The sequence below is a fragment of the Peromyscus leucopus genome, chromosome 2, assembly GCF_004664715.2.
Source record: "Peromyscus leucopus breed LL Stock chromosome 2, UCI_PerLeu_2.1, whole genome shotgun sequence".
NCBI lineage: Eukaryota > Metazoa > Chordata > Mammalia > Rodentia > Cricetidae > Peromyscus > Peromyscus leucopus.
The window spans coordinates 140,024,776-140,042,847 of NC_051064.1; the positions used below are offsets into that span (position 1 = coordinate 140,024,776).

General features: G+C 51.4%; 1 protein-coding gene across 7 annotated transcripts in view; it reads left to right on the top strand.

Moving 5' to 3' along the window:
• Positions 1-18,072, top strand: part of Tmco4 (transmembrane and coiled-coil domains 4) — an 82,946-nt gene that overhangs the window by 63,070 nt on the left and 1,804 nt on the right. For 6 of the 7 annotated variants that reach the window (XM_037203130.1, XM_037203131.1, XM_028875290.2 and 3 more), the window contains 2 exons: positions 13,302-13,419; positions 14,965-15,082. In XM_037203130.1, the coding sequence (XP_037059025.1) occupies positions 13,302-13,419; positions 14,965-15,082 (236 nt within the window). Of the gene's footprint in view, positions 1-1,979; positions 3,766-13,301; positions 13,420-14,964; positions 15,083-18,072 lie in introns of those variants that run through there. The other variant, XM_037203132.1, reaches the window with a different exon arrangement.

Genomic DNA, 18,072 nt, shown 5'->3' on the forward strand with positions numbered 1-18,072 from the left:
CGGGTGCTGGGACTTGAACTCAAGGACCTCTGAAGAGCGGCTGCTCTTGCCTGCTGAGCCATCTCTCCCACTCTTAAAGCTGTAGAACGACAAAGGTTTCCCACTGTGGGTTGCCAGGTGTGCTGCTAGCTGTAGTCACTCAGCCTCACACTTCACCAGGCTCTCTTTCCTGAACCCACACTAGAAACGAGCAGCCAGAAGGCCTCAATGGGATTCTGGCCTCTGTGATGAATTCTCAGCTAAGGGGTAGGCCAAGACCATACGGGCCCTGTCTTAGTTACTGTTCTATAGCTGTGAGGAGACACCATGGCCAAGGCAACTCTTATAAAAGAAAGCATTTAATTGGGGCTTTGTTTACAGTTTCAGAGAGTTACTCCATGATCATCATGGTGGGAAGCAGGCAGGCATGGAGCTGGAGCTTTACATCCTGATCTGCAGGCAGCAGAGGGGGACGCAGACACTGGGCCTGACATGGGCTTTTGAAACCTCAGAGCCCACCCTCTAGTGACACACTTCCTCCAACAAGGCCACGCCCCCTATGCTTCTAATCCTTCTCAAACAGTTCTGCTCCCTGATGAATTTCTGAGCTGCACTTTCTTTGTCTGCAATAGGAGAACTTCCTTCCCTAGCTCTCCCTCCCAGAACAATCCTTCCAGCTTGGAAGGTGTGGGAAACCTTCTTAGGAAACCCAGATGAAGCAAGCCCTGAGGCTCTTAGGGCAGAGCCTCGGTGTGCGGTCCCAGCAGCTCAGAAGCCCAGCCTCCAGCTCTCCTGCAGCACCCAGGGTATCAGCAGCAAAGGGGTAGAGCCAAAGCCACTGCCCAGCCTTGGGTCCCCTCACCCTGGGAGTGTGGCCAGGCAGATCCCAGCCAAAGCGAGAGCTGCTTTGATAGCGGTCAGCTCTAGTCTGCGCCCACTGTGCAGGGAATCAGAGGGGACGGGCTGGTGGAGGCGCCTGGAGACGTAGGGCACTAAGGGTGGGAATGAGTGTGTAACAGAAATGGCTGATACAGTCCACCCGGGAAGGCCCAACCCTCTGCTCCTTCATCAGGTTATACTCTAATACACATCCTCCTCAAGTCTCACCCAACCCATGAGACAGGTCACTCCGCCTCTGTTTTCTACATTCAAGCTGGGGTTTAGCAACAGTGAAGTCAGGACTGGAAAGGTGGCTCAGCGGGTGAAGTGCCTGCCCGACAAGCACAGGGACGTGAGTTCGAATCCCCTGCACCCACGTAAGAAGCGATTGGCCATGGCGGTGTGTAATCCCGGTGCTGTGGAGGCAGAGGCAGGTGGAGGTGGAGTCCTAGGGTCTGCTGGCCAATCAGTCTAGCCAAGGTGTCGAGTTCAAGTAAAAACGAAGTGGACAGTCCCTGAGGAGCGACATTGAGGTTAACCTCTGACTTCCACACACAAGCATACCTATACACGTACCCACACGTTAAGAAACAGGAAGATGGAGAAGGTGGACTCGCTAGTGTCCTTCCCCAACTCTGGAGCTCCGACTTCACCATAGGATTTTATGGCAGCCACATCCCAGATCACAGACCACAATGATAGTCCACTCCATTGGCTCATTTATGGAACGCTTACTGTGTGCCAAGTTCTGTTCCAGGCTGTGGAGAGATGAGAGAGACATTCTCACCCTCATGGAGCTGGGTGGATTGAGATAAAAGCCCTCCCAGAGACATAGGTTGGGATCTGAGGTGGGGGAAGGGAGTCAGCCGTGGGTGTGCCCGTCGTCCGACCCAGCCACTGGCACATAGCAGGCGCTTTGAGATGGGTGCCCTCTCCCTGCCTTGCACATCACATTCTCGGAAGCCACCTGGTGGAGGATGACATCTCTTCACACTGCACCCTGGAGTGTAGACCATCATTTCCACCACTTCAGACACTGAGCACGTGGCTTAGGAGAGAGCCACCGTCATCACCAAAACCAGCTTCCAAGAACAACCGTTTTGCCGCCTCTGTATTTCCAGCTAACTGACGTATGACTGAGATATATGAAGACAGCCATGAAGCGTGCTGTGAGCCCCTCCCACAGAAGAAAACAACCAAGGCCTTTGGAGGAGAGGGTCAGGAGCCGCCTTAGCCTAAAGGACACCACAGTGCACAGGATGCATGGGCCGGCTGATGGAGCCATTGTCCAAGCCTCCCAGTGACCCTGCCACACCAAGATGCTCCACTCTAGCCTGCCTAGCAGCTCACATGGATTGTGTGGACACCCACCCCACCCCTGCTGCCCGCTCAAAACCCAGACAGGAAGCACACCTGCCAAGTGAGCAGGATATGAGCAATGCCAGAATTACCCGAGATAAACAGTGCCCCCCTCCCCCGCCACAATAGTGGACTGTCTCGCCAGCCAAGGACATCATCAATTTGCTTTGGAAATGATGCCAGCTGGTGGCAGGGGTAAAGGTGATGATGTCTGCTGCCAAGTAGGGGCTCCATTGGAGCACTCACTGAGAGACCCTGGGCCCCAGATTGTAATGAACTGTTCCTTCATTTTTTTCTATGTATTTGCTCTGAAAAGATTTTTAAAATTGGACAGTTGGAGAGGGAGTTCAATTCAGACTGACTCATACTAGCTGGCTCTGCCAGGAAAAAAAGCCCTATGAACCAAGAAATCAATTCCTGCTTCAGCTTATTTATGCATTTATTCTCCTCTTCGTTCTAGAGGGACTTGAAGGGAATTAATTAAGGGCGCTACATATTGTCTCTGCCCGGTGGCTCTGTCCATGCGGTCCACACTGAGCCAGCATGCCTCGGGGCATATTTGCTAAGCAATTAAAAAGCCTGCTTCTGCTGGACCCTGGGGTCCCTCACTTCTGTCCACCCCGGCGGGCTCCCCATCCCTTCCCCATCTACAGACTCATTTCATCGCCCTTCCAAGTGTCTTTGAGATGCAGGACAACAGGGGAGAATCAGAGGAACAAAGGAGCACTGGATGTAGAGTTTAGAGACCCGAATTCAAGTCCAGACTCTGCTGATTTCTGTCTGGGCGACCTTGGGCAAGTCACTTCAACGCTCCAAACCTTAGGCTGATTAGTAAAATGATACCACTGCCTGTGGTAGTTATTCTGGGTTTTAACAGTTGCCACTTGCTGGCTGTGGACTATGTTACAGGCCTATGTGTGAAGGGCTTTGCCTGTTTTCTCTCACTGAATAAAAACATCACTGAGAGGTCAGCACTGCTTGGCTCTGGTGAGGTGAAGGCCAGAAAATACATCAATGTGCCTAGCAGAGCTAGGGTGTGACTTGGTGATAAAGTGCCTGCCTAGCATGTACCAGACCCCAAGTTCAGACCCCAATACCACAAAGAGAAGGGTGGGACAGTATGGGAGATAAAGCCATCAGGAAGTTTCCATGCAAGAGAGCAGAGCCTGGATCCAGCAGAAATGCTCATAGCCAAGCCTGCATCCAAACCCATTTGTGCTCTTCCCAGCTGAGCAAGCAAATTCCACATGTTCAGTCTCCTGAGGAAAGGGCCCAGTGATGCTTTCTTCACAGAACTAGTCATACGGTTAAGTGGGAATGCATCTCTAAAGCAGTTAGGTTCGTGGCTGGCCAGGAAGCAGTAGCCATGCAGGAGATTTTGCTACAGTCATCATTACCCTTTGTCTCAGCATATCTGTCACTGGGACAAACACCGTGACCAAAAGCAACCCGGGGAAGAAAGGGTTATTTCACCTTACACTTTACAGTCCGTCCCTGAGGGGAAGCCAAAGCAGGAACTCAAGACAGGAACCTGGAGGCAGGAGCTGAGGCAGAGGCCATGGAGGGGTGCTGCTTACTGGCTTGCTCCCCACGGTTTGCTCAGCCTGCTTTCTTATACACCTCAGTTAGGTTCGTGGCTGGCCAGGAAGCAGTAGCCATGCAGGAGATTTTGCTAGCCTAGGTGTGGCACCACCCACAGTGGGCTGAGCCCTCCCACACCACACTCATTCATCCAGAAGGTGCCTCACAGACTTGCCTGCAGACTGAGCTTGTTTTCTCCATTGAAATCTTCTTTCCAGATGACTCTAACTTGTGTCAAGTTGGGGGCGCGGGGGGGAGAGCAGGACACTGTGTGTTTCTCTATTATTAGCCTGTGCAGTAATTATGCTATGAATTTAGCTATTAGCTTCCTCTTAGTCAAGGCAAAAAACAAAAAGTACTGACCAGGGGATGCATGGGGACATGGAGATGCCAGCTCCACAGAGAACAAGGCCTTCCATTTCAACCCAGCATGTGCAGTCTGCGTTGAGCCATTTCCTTAAAGGGCCTAGGTTCTCCGTTCAGACTTAATTAGCCGCCGTTGGAACCTCAGTGTCTCTGGCCTTTACTCATTAGAAAGGTCGGGCTGGAGGTTCCAAACTGGGAGCTGTGGGCAGAATGTCAGGCTGGAAAGATCTTTATCAGCTCGGACTGAGAACTGTCCTGGGGAACCGCAGCAGGGACTTCTTCAGATAATTACCGCTGTGGCTTTTGGTGAGCGCCTGGGGACCCGAAGACTTAATTAGGCCACAAGTCTGGGTCTGGTTGGTTTTACATTCTGTAATCCAGTGACTGTTAGCTGATGCAGCTTCGTGAGCCTGGCGTGTGCTAATCACACACTCAGAGCGTGATCCCAGTGCGGAGTTAATCAGTCCTGCCTGGCCTCTGCAGAGCTCTGATGGAGAATACTGTGCCCTCGCCCGCGTGCCAAGGAGGGGAGAGCTAGTGTGTGTGGAGCACAGAACCACAGGCACAGCTGTCCAGCAGCCCCCCTTCCTACCTTTGGGTAATCACCCACCCCCATTCCTCTCCCTGCCCCCCTCTTCCCCACCCCTTCCCCCCAGGCTCTCCCCTTACCTAGCCCCTTCCCTCTCCCACCCTCTTTTCCTTTTTCCTCCCTCCCCCCACCTCCCACCCTCTGACTACTACCCCTGTTTTCAAGAGAATAGTCTCAGAGAATTTAAGGACTCTGTCACAGAGTATTAGTCTAGGAGGCCCAGCAGGTCCGCCCCTTGCGGACACGCACATCAGGGTTCTTCCTAGTGTCCCATGAGGGTGGTGTTCTGCTTTGTATGGTGTACCTTCCCTGCCGGCTTCTCAGGTCCTGTCCTACTTAGAGACACCTCAGTGCTGTGGTCAGCACAGCTCCACCTTGTTGTGGCTTTGGGGGGCAATCTTCACAGAAGCAGAGGGCCCAGAAGCCACTTGCTGTGCAGTACCCCCTACCCCTCACCCCCCCACCACCACCAGCACACCACCCTCACCACCCCCACCCCCCACCCCCATCTTCGAGGCTAGCATTTAGAAGCCCCTGCTGGAGAGTCTGCCTTGCATTGGGAGCCTGTGCAGAACTCGGCAGATCTTCAGATTTCCTGAGAAATGGCCACCAGTGTGATCCTTGCTTTTATTTTACTGGATGAACATTTATTAGGCACCAAGTCTACAAAGCAGAGAAGGAATTGATATTTACCTGTTTGACAGTTGGTTCCAGACAGCCTCCCATAGAACCATCCTGACAGGCTTCTTGGGACGTTTTCCAGATGAGGATATGGCCAAGTGTGGTGTCAGTCTCTCTTGTGGCCACTTGACAAGCGGTGCTTTCCAGGAGGAAGGGCTTATTTTTGGCTCGTGGGATGAGCGCACAGCTCAATCAGAGAAGAGGAAAAGCTACCATCAAGGTAGAATTGTTTTCTCTAGGCTTAAGGGGAGCCACCAGGCAATGGAGACTCTTCTAAGATGGGAGTCAAACTTAGGAGGTCCACAGACACATTCTTGTGTTTCAAGGACATTGAGAGACACAGGTCGTGCCGGGTCTCAGTCCTAGCTGAGGCACAGGGCTGCTCAGGCAAGGAGTAACCATTGTTCTCTGCCAACAGCGGCGTCAGCCGCTCCAGAAATAAAGAGTGGCAAAGCTTCTACCTTATGCAGTCGCAACTATTCGGCTAGGAGACTGAAGGAGAGGACTACGTGGGTCTAAGAGTTCAAGGACAATCTGCACAACAAAGTGGGACCCCCATCTTTAAAACAGAGAGAGAGCTGGGTATGGGGTGCTTATCTTTAATCCCAGCCCTCGAGAGGCAGAGGCAGGTAAGACCTCTATGAGTTTAAGGCCAGCCTGGCCTACAAGAGCGTGGTCCAGGCCAGCCATGGCTACATGGTGAGATTCTGTCTCAGAAAAATAAAAATAAATAAATAAATAAAAATAAAATATATACAAGGGGAAGAGGCTGCATGTGTGAGGCCCTGGGTTTAAGCCTCCTCCTCACTGCCAAAACGAAATACCAAAACTACCGAAACAAATAATGGGTGTCATAGCTCCCACTTGAAGTCAGGGAGAAGAATTACCCCAAATTCAAGGTCAGCCCAGACGCTAGATGCGCACCTGTCTCAAAGAGAGCAACCATGAGAGCAAGAAAGCCTGCAGCAAGTCAGGGGTGGGCAGAAACAGGTCTGTATTAGCGTATTTCTAGAGAGGCAATTGTGTAGACTAATCAGCTTCCCCACTAACTGGCAGTGAAAATTCTCCCATTACAAATACCCCAGAAATGCTAATGAAGTTGCGGCAGATACTCCGATACTCTTGGAAGTGCTGAGCTGAGCCCCCAAGAGGTGAAGAAACATGAAAGGAATAGAAAATCAAAGTGTTGGGAGGTATTGGGAGGGTGAGAGCACAGGCCCGTAACCCAGCCCTTAGGAGGCTGAGGCCGAAGGAATCAAGCCTTGGGCTCAGACCTCATGCTTAGAAAACAGTATGTTACAGTTGTTTAAAGACTGAAAGTAAGTAGAAAAGAGCCAGAGGTGTGGTGGTACCCACCTTTAACCCCAGCACTTGGGAGGCAGAGGCGTGCAGATCTTGGTGAGTTCGAGGCCAGCCTAGGCGATCTACAAATCAAGTTCCAGATCAATCAGGTCTACATAGTGAGACCCTGTCTCAAAAAGGAAAAAAAGAAGTAGAAAGAAGCCAGAGGGATGGCAGTGCAGAGCGCTTTGACCCCAGCACCCAGGAGACTGAAGCAGGAGAACCGTGAGGTCCAGGCCAGCCTGGGTTGCATATAGAGATTCTGTCTGAAAATAAAAAGATAGGAAAAAACCAGCAGATGAATAAGACACTAGAAAAAAAAATAAAATATAATGAGAGATTTGAAAATAAACCAAATGAAATTTCTGGATATGGGAAAGCAGGGTGGAAACCATACTGGATGGCTCAATAGCAGCTTAGATAGAGAAAGAGATCACTGCCAGATCGATCTGTAGAGATTACCCATCATGCATCATGAGGGGGGATAAGGGAATGGAAAAGAGGAAAGAGGAAGTTCCTTGGCCACCTAGTGCAAAATCTAAAAGAAGAGTGGAGGGGAGAGAGAGAGTTGAATGCCTGAGAATTTTCCAGAAGTGAGTCCTGAGCTTTAGGGAGCGGCCATGCCTGGTTAGTAGACTCCTGGGAATAAACACTGCTCACTCTGAGCTGCCGAGCAGGGGCGGTTGTGCAAAGCCGTGGCTGCCACTTTTACCCATGTGTGTGCAAGCACATAAGAAAGAACAGTCTGCCCCGACTAGATCGCTGTTGTAGAATACTAGTTTAAGATGTGTTACGCTTGTTTATGCTGTGGAACATGGGTTTAATGATGCAAAGATGTGTTGCATCATTCTTTTATGTTGCATTTGTTTAACTCTGTGAAGCTGTGTTACTGTGCCTGTCTAAAATACCTGATTGGTCTAATAAAGAGCTGAACGGCCAATAGCTAGGCAGGAGAGAGGATAGGCAGGACTGGCAGGTAGAGAGAAGAAATAGGAGGAGAAATCTAGGGAAGAGAGTGAGTGGGGAATGAGAAAAGAAGGGGTCAGCCATCCAGCCACACATCCAGAGATGGAATAAGAAGGAAAGAAGAGCCGGGCGGTGGTGGCGTATGCCTTTAATCCCAGTACTCGGGTGGCAGAGCCAGGTGGATCTCTGTGAGTTCGAGGCCAGCCTGGTCTACAGAGCGAGATCCAGGAAAGGTGCAAAGCCGCACAGAGAAACCCTGTCTCAAAAAAAAAAAAAAAGGAGGAGGAGGAGGGAAGAAAAGATAAACAGAAATAAAGAAAGGTAAAAGCCCAGAGGCAAAAGGTAGATGGGATAATTTAAGAAAAGCTGGCAAAGTTAATTAAAACTAAGGCCAGGCATTCGTAAGAAAGAATAAGAGTCTGCAGGATTTATTTGGGAGCTGGTGGCAGGCCCCCAAAGAACAAAGAGTAAAAACAACCAACTACAGATTGCAGTCCTCAGTTTACCAGAAATTGTATTTCTAAGTTATATACACTCAATTAAGGGACACTGGTGCATGCCTGGAATCCCAGCACCTGAGAGGTGGAGGCCAGCTCTGTCTGCACAGTGAGTCTGGGGCCATCCTTGGCTATGTGAGATCTTGTCAGTTAATAAATAAATAGATAAATGTTAACCTTTCTGATGGGAAAGCCAAGACCCTGTCTCTAAAAGGGAGTGGGGAGGCAGGCTGGAGAAATGGCTTAGTGGTTAATAGTATGTAGTGCTCTTTCAGAGGACCCCAATTTGATTCCCAGAACCCATGTCCAGCTGTTCACAACTGCCTATAACTCTGGTTCCAGGGTCTGTCAGCTTCTTCTGGCATCCACTGGGTGCTGCACTCATATGCCCACACACCTGGACATACACACATGCAATTTTAAAAATAATAATAAAAGATTTCTTCGAAGAATTAATTGAATAGCCCAACCCTAGAATCCGTACACTCCAGCTGACATTAACTTGGCTGACACCAGACACCAGCAGAAAAATATGGCCCACAGTGGCTCAGTCAGATGGTTCTTTCATCGCCACGATAACACGCAGTCCACTATAATCACGTTTGATGTGATTGGTTTCCCAGCTATGAAACTGTATCCACCAGTTACTTGAACCAAGTCAAACCTAGCCTCAGCCTGCCTGGGGGGCAGCCAGGAGAAGCCAGGTGGAACAGATGGATTTTGAGGTTCCTGGGGTGCAGTAATAGCTGTCTCGCTCTGTATGGGTATCAGAGATCAGAAATGAAAGCTTGGCTGTCCCCTTGAAGAATCCATCCCAAACCCTGATCAGATGGCCAAACAGGTTCCTCTAGATGGTTTCCTGCTGTGTGAGCCGAGCCTCCCGTAGGGGCGGCACTGTCGCCAGGGCCCCCATTCTCCCGATTCATCCCTCTCCCTTTGCAGTTTCCTCTCCCTCTGTGGGGTGCATGTGTGAGTATCTGTTCAATGGACTTGGTTTGGGTTAGACACAGCTCAGATCATTTCCAAGGCCTTTCTTGCAAATCCGCTGCTGGCAGATGCTCCCCCTGTTCCCCCCCCCATTCCCACCTTATCACTCTCTGCACACACGAACCCCTGATGAGAGGGAGAGGATCCATCCACTTTGCAGGTCTGACTTGAGACACTGGGGGTTTTCCAGCTGAGAGCGTCTCCTTACTGACATTGTGACGGGCATGGGGGAGTGTGCTTGTGCCTCTGTGGCCATCTGGGGAGACATCAGAAGCTCTGTGCACGCTGGCTTCCCTTTAACAAGGCCCACTGTGGGGACAGGGAGGCTAGCAAAGGTGAGACCAGCTATGGTGGTTCCCACAGGTGAAGCTGGCCCCCTGCGGCATGTTCTGTAATGTTTGGTTTTAGAATTTATACATACATAGTTTCAAGGCTGTCACTGGGAAAAGGGTGTCCCTTCTGGGTCCTGGATGGGTTTTGGAAAAACTGAAGCCAGCCAAATCTAGACTTCTAGGAGTGCCAAGTGGTGAAATGTCATCCCAGGAAGTCAGGGGGCAGCTGAGAGGTGCAAACTGACAACCAAAAACAAACAAACAATTGAAGGAAGAATGCTGCCCAGTGAGGCGGACGTTCTCGATGCAGCTGAGCGAACACTTTATTTTTAAAGATTTATTTTCAGTCTTCCATTATGTGAAGGGTGCAAGTACAATTGCCCATGCAAGCCAGAAGGGGGTATCAGTTCCCCTAGTGCATGAGGTTTGGGTAGTTGTGAGTTGCCCAACATGGGTGCTGGGAACTGAACCGGGGTCCTAGGCAAGAGTGGCAAGAGCTCTTAAGCACTGAGCCATCTTTCCAGCCCCCTGGTTTGAACACTTTGAAGTGATAGGGACTGGACATGGGGCTCCAGTTGACAGAGTGCTCAAGTAGCATGCATGAAACCCTGAGTTCCATCCCCAGGGCCTCATAAACTTGGAGTGGTGGCCTACACCTGTAATCCCAGCAGTAGGGAGATAAAACCAGAAAGGTGGCAAGTTCAAGACTATCCTCCGCTCCATAGCTTGTTCTAAGCCAACCTATGATGCATGAAATCCTGTCTCAAAACAAACAAAAATGACAAGATGGGAAATGTTATTATGTATTTTCTCACAATTAAAAATTTAAAGCCAGAGATGGAGGGTGGCTGTGGTAGAGCATTTGCTTAATTTGCACTTGAAATGTTTAAAGTGGTGCTGAGGAGTTGGCTCTGTGGTTAAGAGCACTTCCTGCGCTTGCAGAGGATCCAAGTTCAGTTCCCAGCACCCACATCAGGCAATTTACAACTGCCTCTAACTCCATAGAATCCCAGGCTGGCCTAGAACTAGCAATGTAGCCAAGGATGACCTTTGTGTTAGTTACTGTTTCATTGCTAGGAGGGGACACCATAACCAGGACAACTTATTAAAGAAAGCATTTAACTGGGGATTTGCTTGCAGTTTCAGAGGGTTAGTCTGTGATCATCGTGGTGGGGAGCATGGAAGCAGGCAGGCATGGTGTTGGAGAAGTAGCTGAGAGCTACATCCTGATCTACAGTCAGCAGGCAGAGAGGGAGGCCGGAAGCCCACCCCCGAGACACGCCTTCCACAGCGAGGCCACACGTCCTAATCTTTCCCAAACAGTCACCAGCTGGGGACCAAACATTCACATCTATGAGCCTATGGGATCATTCTCAAGCCACAACAACCTTGAACTTCTGATCCTCTTGCCTCTGCCTCTCAGAGGCTGGGTTTTCAGACACCCACCGGCTCACCCAGTTCATTAGATGCTGGGGATGAAACCTGCCACCTCCTCAGCCTTGACTTCCATTCCAAATGGATCATTCCCGGGCTAGAGGATAACAGAATTGGTAGGAATTGGAAGGAAGGGTGCCTGACCGCACATGGGGTGACAAAGTCCTGAGAGCAGAGGCTGAAGGCTTGACTGACGAGCTTTCCTTTTCGATGGGAGGCCAAAGTTCTAGGTTATAGCGGAGTGGAGAACCACCCTCCCCATGGTAACAGCAGAATATGATTAAGAGCTAAGGAGCTGAGGCAAAAATGAGAAATCCAAGCACAGAGGCTGCCTGTGTCTGTGACTTCTGAACTTGAAGATAATCTCACCCCTTTTGCAGAAGAATATGAATATTTATAAGCTTCTGGGGGCGGGGTGGAGGGTACATGCTAAGCAGGTGCTCTACTGTGGAGCTGCATCCTCAGCCCTGTGGGTCTGTACCTAAGACCTCAGACTTTCACTGGAGGGAACGCCTGAACCAGAAAATAACTTTTGTCAGATGCTGTCCCCACAGCAAGAGGACACCAGGGCCATAAAATGTTCATCTCTGGCATCTTTACAGTTTTACCTTTACTTATTTGTGTGTTGATAGTTGATTGTATTCCAGGCTGGCCTTGATCTTGCTCCATACCAAAGGATGGTCTTGAACTCTTGACCCTCCCACCTCCACCTCAGCAGTGCTGGGATCACAGGTGTGTGACCCCATGCCCAGCTTCAAACAGTAGATTGATGCTGTACATTTCCCCCGACCTTTTTCCTTTTTCCTAACACAGCCTCCTCCTGTCCTTTCCACTTCTAGAACCTTCAGAGGGTGGGTAATGGCCTCTGACCCCCATCCAGGATTCAGCGGTGGGTGGTTCTTGCCGGCTTCCCTTAGCCCACGCCTGTGTGTTGCTAGGAGCCTATCTTGTAGTTTGTGTCCAGGTTTTACCCCCATGCAGAGAGCAAACTTTTTGAATGCAAACTCAACTGGGAGTGGAAAGAGGGCTTTAGTGAAGGAATGATGAAATGCATGTCCAACCCAACCTGGTTTACGTTCGCTCTGGACTACTGTGGGAGGTTCAAGGTCAAAGGAGTGCCTTTTTAGGCTTTTCTCTGTGGCTCTCCCTAGATCTAACGGTTGCTCAGAAATCCTGCTATTGTCCCTGTTGGCCACAAGGAGGTGTGGCACTCCACCAGCTGTCCCATGGCAGATCAGCCTTGGAAGGGAAAGGAGATGGAATCCCCTAGGGCAAAGGAAGCATCTGAACGGCCATCCTGGCCCCAGATCCACACAGTTAGGCCCTCTTGGTTACTGCATCAAAAGAGAGAATGGTCCCAGGGACCTCACAGCTATCCAGAGATTCTGGGTTGCGGTCCTTGCTGGAGTCTCTCTGGCTGCGTGGCCTTGGACTGGTGCCAACCCCTCTCTGAGCCCATTTCCCCATCTTCAAGGGAAGGGTTCAAAAAGAGGGAGGCAGGTCATCCATGTTCTCGGTGGGTGTGAGCTTTCGGGTGGTAGAAAGACGCACTGCTTCCAGCTCCAGCTGTGTCACTTGTTGTCTGTGTGGCTGTGCAGATGTTTACCTTAACTGTGGCAGTGACACTTTGCAGAACTAGATCAGGCATGTGAGGGTCTGACTCGGGGCCTGGAACCCTGTAAGTTTTACACACACACCCCATTGCCCTGTGTGTGTGTGTGTGTGTGTGTGTGTGTGTGTGTGTGTGTGTGTGTTGTGGGATATTTGTTCACACTGACACTCCAAGACTGCTAATTAGGGCTGGAGGGATAGCTCGGCCGTTAAAGGCTAGGCTCACAACCAAAAATATAAGACTGCTAATTAAGTTTACCTTGAATCAGGGGACAGAGTCATCAATTGGCTGACTGGAATTAGCCATAGAGATTTTGGAGGACCCAGATGGGGGGCACAGGAAGATATCAGAAGGGGCTTAGGAGATTCTCAGCCTTTTCGATCTGGGAAGCGTGGAGAGTTAGGGTCAGCTGATCGTTCCTCCGCCGCTCTTTGGATCTATCATCAGGTTTTTACCCCAATATCTGACTCCAGAGTTTTTATTAATAATAGAACGATATAGGTAAATGCTTCGTGCATGTAGTCATGTGCAAGTGTGTATGTATATGTGCACAACAGTGATCGCCTTTATCATTATTAAGTCCCCTGCCACCCTCTACCTTTCTCCATCCCATCCCACACACGCACCACACATCCCCCTCCCATCAGGACCCACTGTGGCATGGAACACTGACAGACTCTGCTGGTATCTCTCACCAGATTGCCAAGGGATCATCGAGGATGTGGTCCTTCTGGGCGCACCAGTAGAAGGGGACCCCAAGCACTGGGAACCATTCCGGAAGGTGGTGTCTGGGAGAATCATCAATGGCTACTGCAGGTCTGTCTGAACCTCATGCCCTGGGGAAGGAAATAATATTTCCTGAGCACCTAGTGTCCCCCACATCCTTGCTGGAGACAAGAAGCCTCTGTGCTAGAAGATAGCAGAAGCTGGCCGCTGGCTGTCAGCAGAGCCGTCAGGGCCAGAGGTTCAGATCTGGGAGCCATCCCACCCTGCAGGATGGCTGTGGACAGAGGAGGGCCTTGCAGGATGATGCACCCCTGCATCAGGTCCAAGGTCACCTGCGGGATGACTCAGCAGATCAGAATTGGAGAGGGAAGCATGGGGTGGTACTTGAGACTGAAACACACGAGGGATCCAAATGGGAGTCCTTTGAGGCTAAGGGACGCACGTGTGTGCCATTGGCCGTGGAGGTGTCTGGGCTCTGTTTTGGGAACATGATTTCTGAGCAGGGGTGGGAAGGTGGAAGAGGCAGCTGTCAGTGCGGAGAGAGCCAGCACCCTGGGCAGCAAGCCCTCTGGCAAGCGGCGGGACCTGGGGGTGGGCTGGGGGAGCAGCCCCGTTTGGAGTCTGAGGAGACGCCCTAGGCATTTCATTCTGAACAGTAACCCCGAGCTCCCAAAAAGCAGCAGCCCCTCATCCCAAGCTTGCAAGAGTGAGTATCCTGTATTTTGCAGGCTACAGGCTGGTTAGCTGTAAACATCCCAAGGCTCATGAACTGCCACAGGTCCCAAGGGTTTGAGATAAGGGACCTGCAGTGAAAACACAGGATGATGATGCCCAAGTCACCTGGAGGAGGTGACAGGCTAGATGGATGAAACAGTGACCTTTATCTTTTTGAGGCAGGCTCTCATTGAGCTCAGGGTGGCTTTGAGCTCTCTATATAGCCAAGGATCCTCCTGCCTCCACCTTCCAACTGTTGGGATGCACAAACATGTACCACCAATTCTGGTTTATGTGGTACTGAGAGTCAAAAGCAGGATTTGTTCATGCTAGGCAAATACCCTGTCAAGTGAGCAGAGTGCGTGTCCAAGCCCCAGGGACCCAACTTAAATATTACAATTTAAAGAAAAATTATATAAATAGATACATGTGTGCATGTATAGAATACATACATAAATACATACATACATACATACATTGAGGGACTTGAGGGGGAAGTGGCTGCAGGTTTGAGCAAAAGTGTGCAGCCCACACTGTAAAGCAATGCAGGGCTCAGAGGTCAGAACCAGAGGGACGGTTGAACCAGAGGCTCTGGATGACAGCTGAAGGCAGAGGGACAGACAGTAGAGGGACAGACAGACAGCAGAGGGGCCTATGATGGATGAGCCTGTAGGAAAAGAGCAAATGGTAGGATTCCCATTTGAAGGATTCATCTCAGGAGGAGGAAGCACCGCTGTGTGTCAGAGCCCCTCAGAGCGTCTAGCCAACCACTCTGGTGTCCACATGGCATCCCAGAATTTGAATGCTGAGGCGGGGAGGATTGTGAGGCCAACCCAGGCTACACAGTGTCCAGCTGTGCCCAGTTGGTCAGAGGCCCAGCCCACCCGGGCTCAGGCTGATGGTGCCTGTTTCTGCCTTCAGGGGAGACTGGTTGCTGAGCTTCGTGTACCGAACGTCCTCTGTGCAGCTCCGAGTCGCAGGCCTCCAGCCCGTGCCGCTGCAGGACCAGAGGATGGAGAACGTGGACCTGTCCTCAGTGGTGAGTCCTGGTCTGTTCCCCCAAGGGCTCCCCACTGGCCTGTGTATGAGGGACACCAGGTCATGGCAGCACTTGGGGATAGGACCTGCACGGACCTGCCTCCTGTGGGCTCCATGCCAGCCTTTCCGGCTTGGCTGTAACCCCCAGGCTACTGCCAGGCAGGAACAGTTGTGTCCCATTTACAGATGAGGAAATCAAAGCTTAGAAGAATTCCTGTCTCCCGACTAGCAATTCACAGGGCTGGATCCAAACCCCTACAGTTTATCACAAACCCCTTCAAATTACCACCCCTACCCCTGACCCCCGAAGCAATAACCAGATCACCAGTCAGAGCCGCCCCCGCCTGCCCCAGCAATAACCAAAGCAAGCAGAGGACCCAGGTGCAGGGCATTGTCTAGACTCAAAGCAGTAGACCCTGGTGTTGGCCAAGCAAGAACACAATCCAGTACTGAGTCCATCATATGGGGAGTTTACTTAAGATGCAGGGTCCAGAGCCTTGGGCTCATGAGTGCTCCCTAATACTAGCCCCGCCCCCTCTTCAGCCACCCCACCACCCCTCACTTCTTCAGTTTGGAGACTAGCTGCTCCCAGACCCCTCCCTCCTCAAACACCTTGACTTTGGCTCAGCTCCTGCCTAATAATAGCTCTTTATCACATTAGGGGCCTCAGTAAAGCGGTGCTTTCCTCCTCTGAGTAATTAGAGGTAATTAGCATTGCCTTTGTGTCCCTGGCTTTCCTTGGCAGCTCGCTGCTGGAGGAGGGCCTGGCAGGGCTCCCTCTAGGACTTGCCAGGCAGCTCCCTGTGCACCAGCGGCTGCAGACCTGTCCCTTCCCTCCTCCCTGTGACAAGCAGGGGCCCCCTCTGGGGAGATAAAGGAACCCTGGCCAGGATGCCTCTCTGGGCTGCAGCAGGTGGAGGATTTACCACCCCAAGACTCACTGTTTGAAGCTGTCCAGGAAGACCTGGTCCAGAATAAACCTCCCTGTATCCCAAAGGATGTCTTTGGTCTCTACAACTTAACAAAGGGCCAACCACAAAGCACAACCATCAGTAATAGTACTAGCATTGGGTGACAACAGCCACCATGAATCAGGTGACCCTGCCAAAGGTCCCAGGAAAACATACTGATCCATCGTTCAGATGTGGAAACTGAGGCTGCAGTGAGTGACAAACACGGGCATATTAGTGACTTTCTGAGTCATTTGTGACCTCGCCCCTTGGCATAAATAGCTTAGGATCTATTTACACTCATGGTGTAGGCAGGCTTCAGTCTGCCGGGGCAGGGAAGGCCCAGCAGGAAGCTGTTCACAGAGGGGTGGATTGACAGCAAAGGGGGGCGGGCTGGGCATCCATTCTCAGCCCACTTCTAGTGACCTGCCTCCTAAAGGTTCCACGCCCTCCCAACATCACCAGCTGGAGAATGAACCGTCAAGAACGTGGGCCTGAGGAGGACGTTGTAGATTCAAGTCAGAAACCCAGGGACGCCACCTCAGAGCTTGGGCCCTCGGCCACCCATTTGTGCCACCCGCGCTCCTAAACTGTGTCAACAATGTGCAGCCCTGCCAGCAGGCCTCTATCCATGTGGTCTCCTGTGCATCCTGTCAGCCCACATGATGCTGGGGTTATTGTCATTTCATTTTACAGAAGTAGCATGGGACACCAGGGAACTGAGGGCCTCAGGACAGACAGGTGGGGTGGTGGCAGCCAGGCCAGGTCTCTTGCAAGGCAGGAAAGGGGAAATGCTGCTACCCACATGGACCCGATGACTCCTCGAGTTCATGGTCTGTCAGCTGGTAGTCGAATGAGCCTTTGCTAATTGACAGTATGCGGTGGGAGCTGCCTGGTGTGTCCCAAGGCTGCACCCCCTACCCAGAATCATTCATGGAAGATGGCTGTTTTGCATTAGTGATGTCTGGCTGTACAGGGCAGTGGGCAGGGCTCAGTGGGACAGCTGGGGAGATGGTCACGGGCTGAAAACTTGAGTCAACATCAGCTGTACCACATCCACCCGTGGTCCACCTTGCTCTCGTGACTGTAAACATGGAGTGCGACTCCATCTTGGGTCTCTGTGTAATAGGAGCTGGGGGACTGTGCATGGCCAAGACCTGGACCAGCCTATGGCAGGGGAGGCTAGTGCTGTGGGCTGTAGGTATGATGGTCACCTGAAGTCAGCTGCCGCCATGGCAGTGACACTGTCCTTGGTGGCTGCCTGTTCCCACGCAGCCCTGGCACCAGGCCTTCCCCAGGATTCAAAAGGCTCAGGGAAGCAGCTCTTATTTGTCCCTAGGGAACTGGTTAGTGTTTGTCCCTGTGGGTCTGAAGTTTCTGTTGGCTGGCATTCAGAAGTTATAGCTAGAGCTTCAGCAGCCACCCTGGGCTCCCAGATGGATCGGTCCAGCTAACTCCCCACCTCCATCTCCCCTGTGAGGCAAACTAAAGTCGGAGAACACATATTTATGCAGCACCTACTAAGCGCCAGGCACAGTGTTGTGATTTGCATGTACTTCTCACATCCCACTGAAATGCATTAGCACTGACCTGGATTGGGAGACACCTCTATGAGATGCCTTGGGGACTGGGGATGTGGCTTAGTCAGCAACGTGCTTTCCACAAAAGCATGAGGGTCTAAGTTCAGGTCCCGAGAATGTGCTGGGGTAGGGTAGGGGGGAGCAGAGACAGAGGATCCCTGGAGCTTGTGAGACAGCCAGTCTAGCCAAATAGATATGCTCCAGGGCCAGTGAGAGACCGTATCTCAAAAAATAAGGGGGATAGATGAGGAAGACCCCTGACCTTTGACCTACACACACACACACACACACACACACACACACACACACACACACACACACACACGGCGGGGGTGGGGGTGGGGTAAGAAAAGACACCCATTCTCTCACAAAGAGCTCCGAGAGGCACCGGAAACAGCACTGCCCCCTCTCATCTTGGCCCCTCTGGACTGCTGTAGGTGAATATCTGGGACTAGATCGTG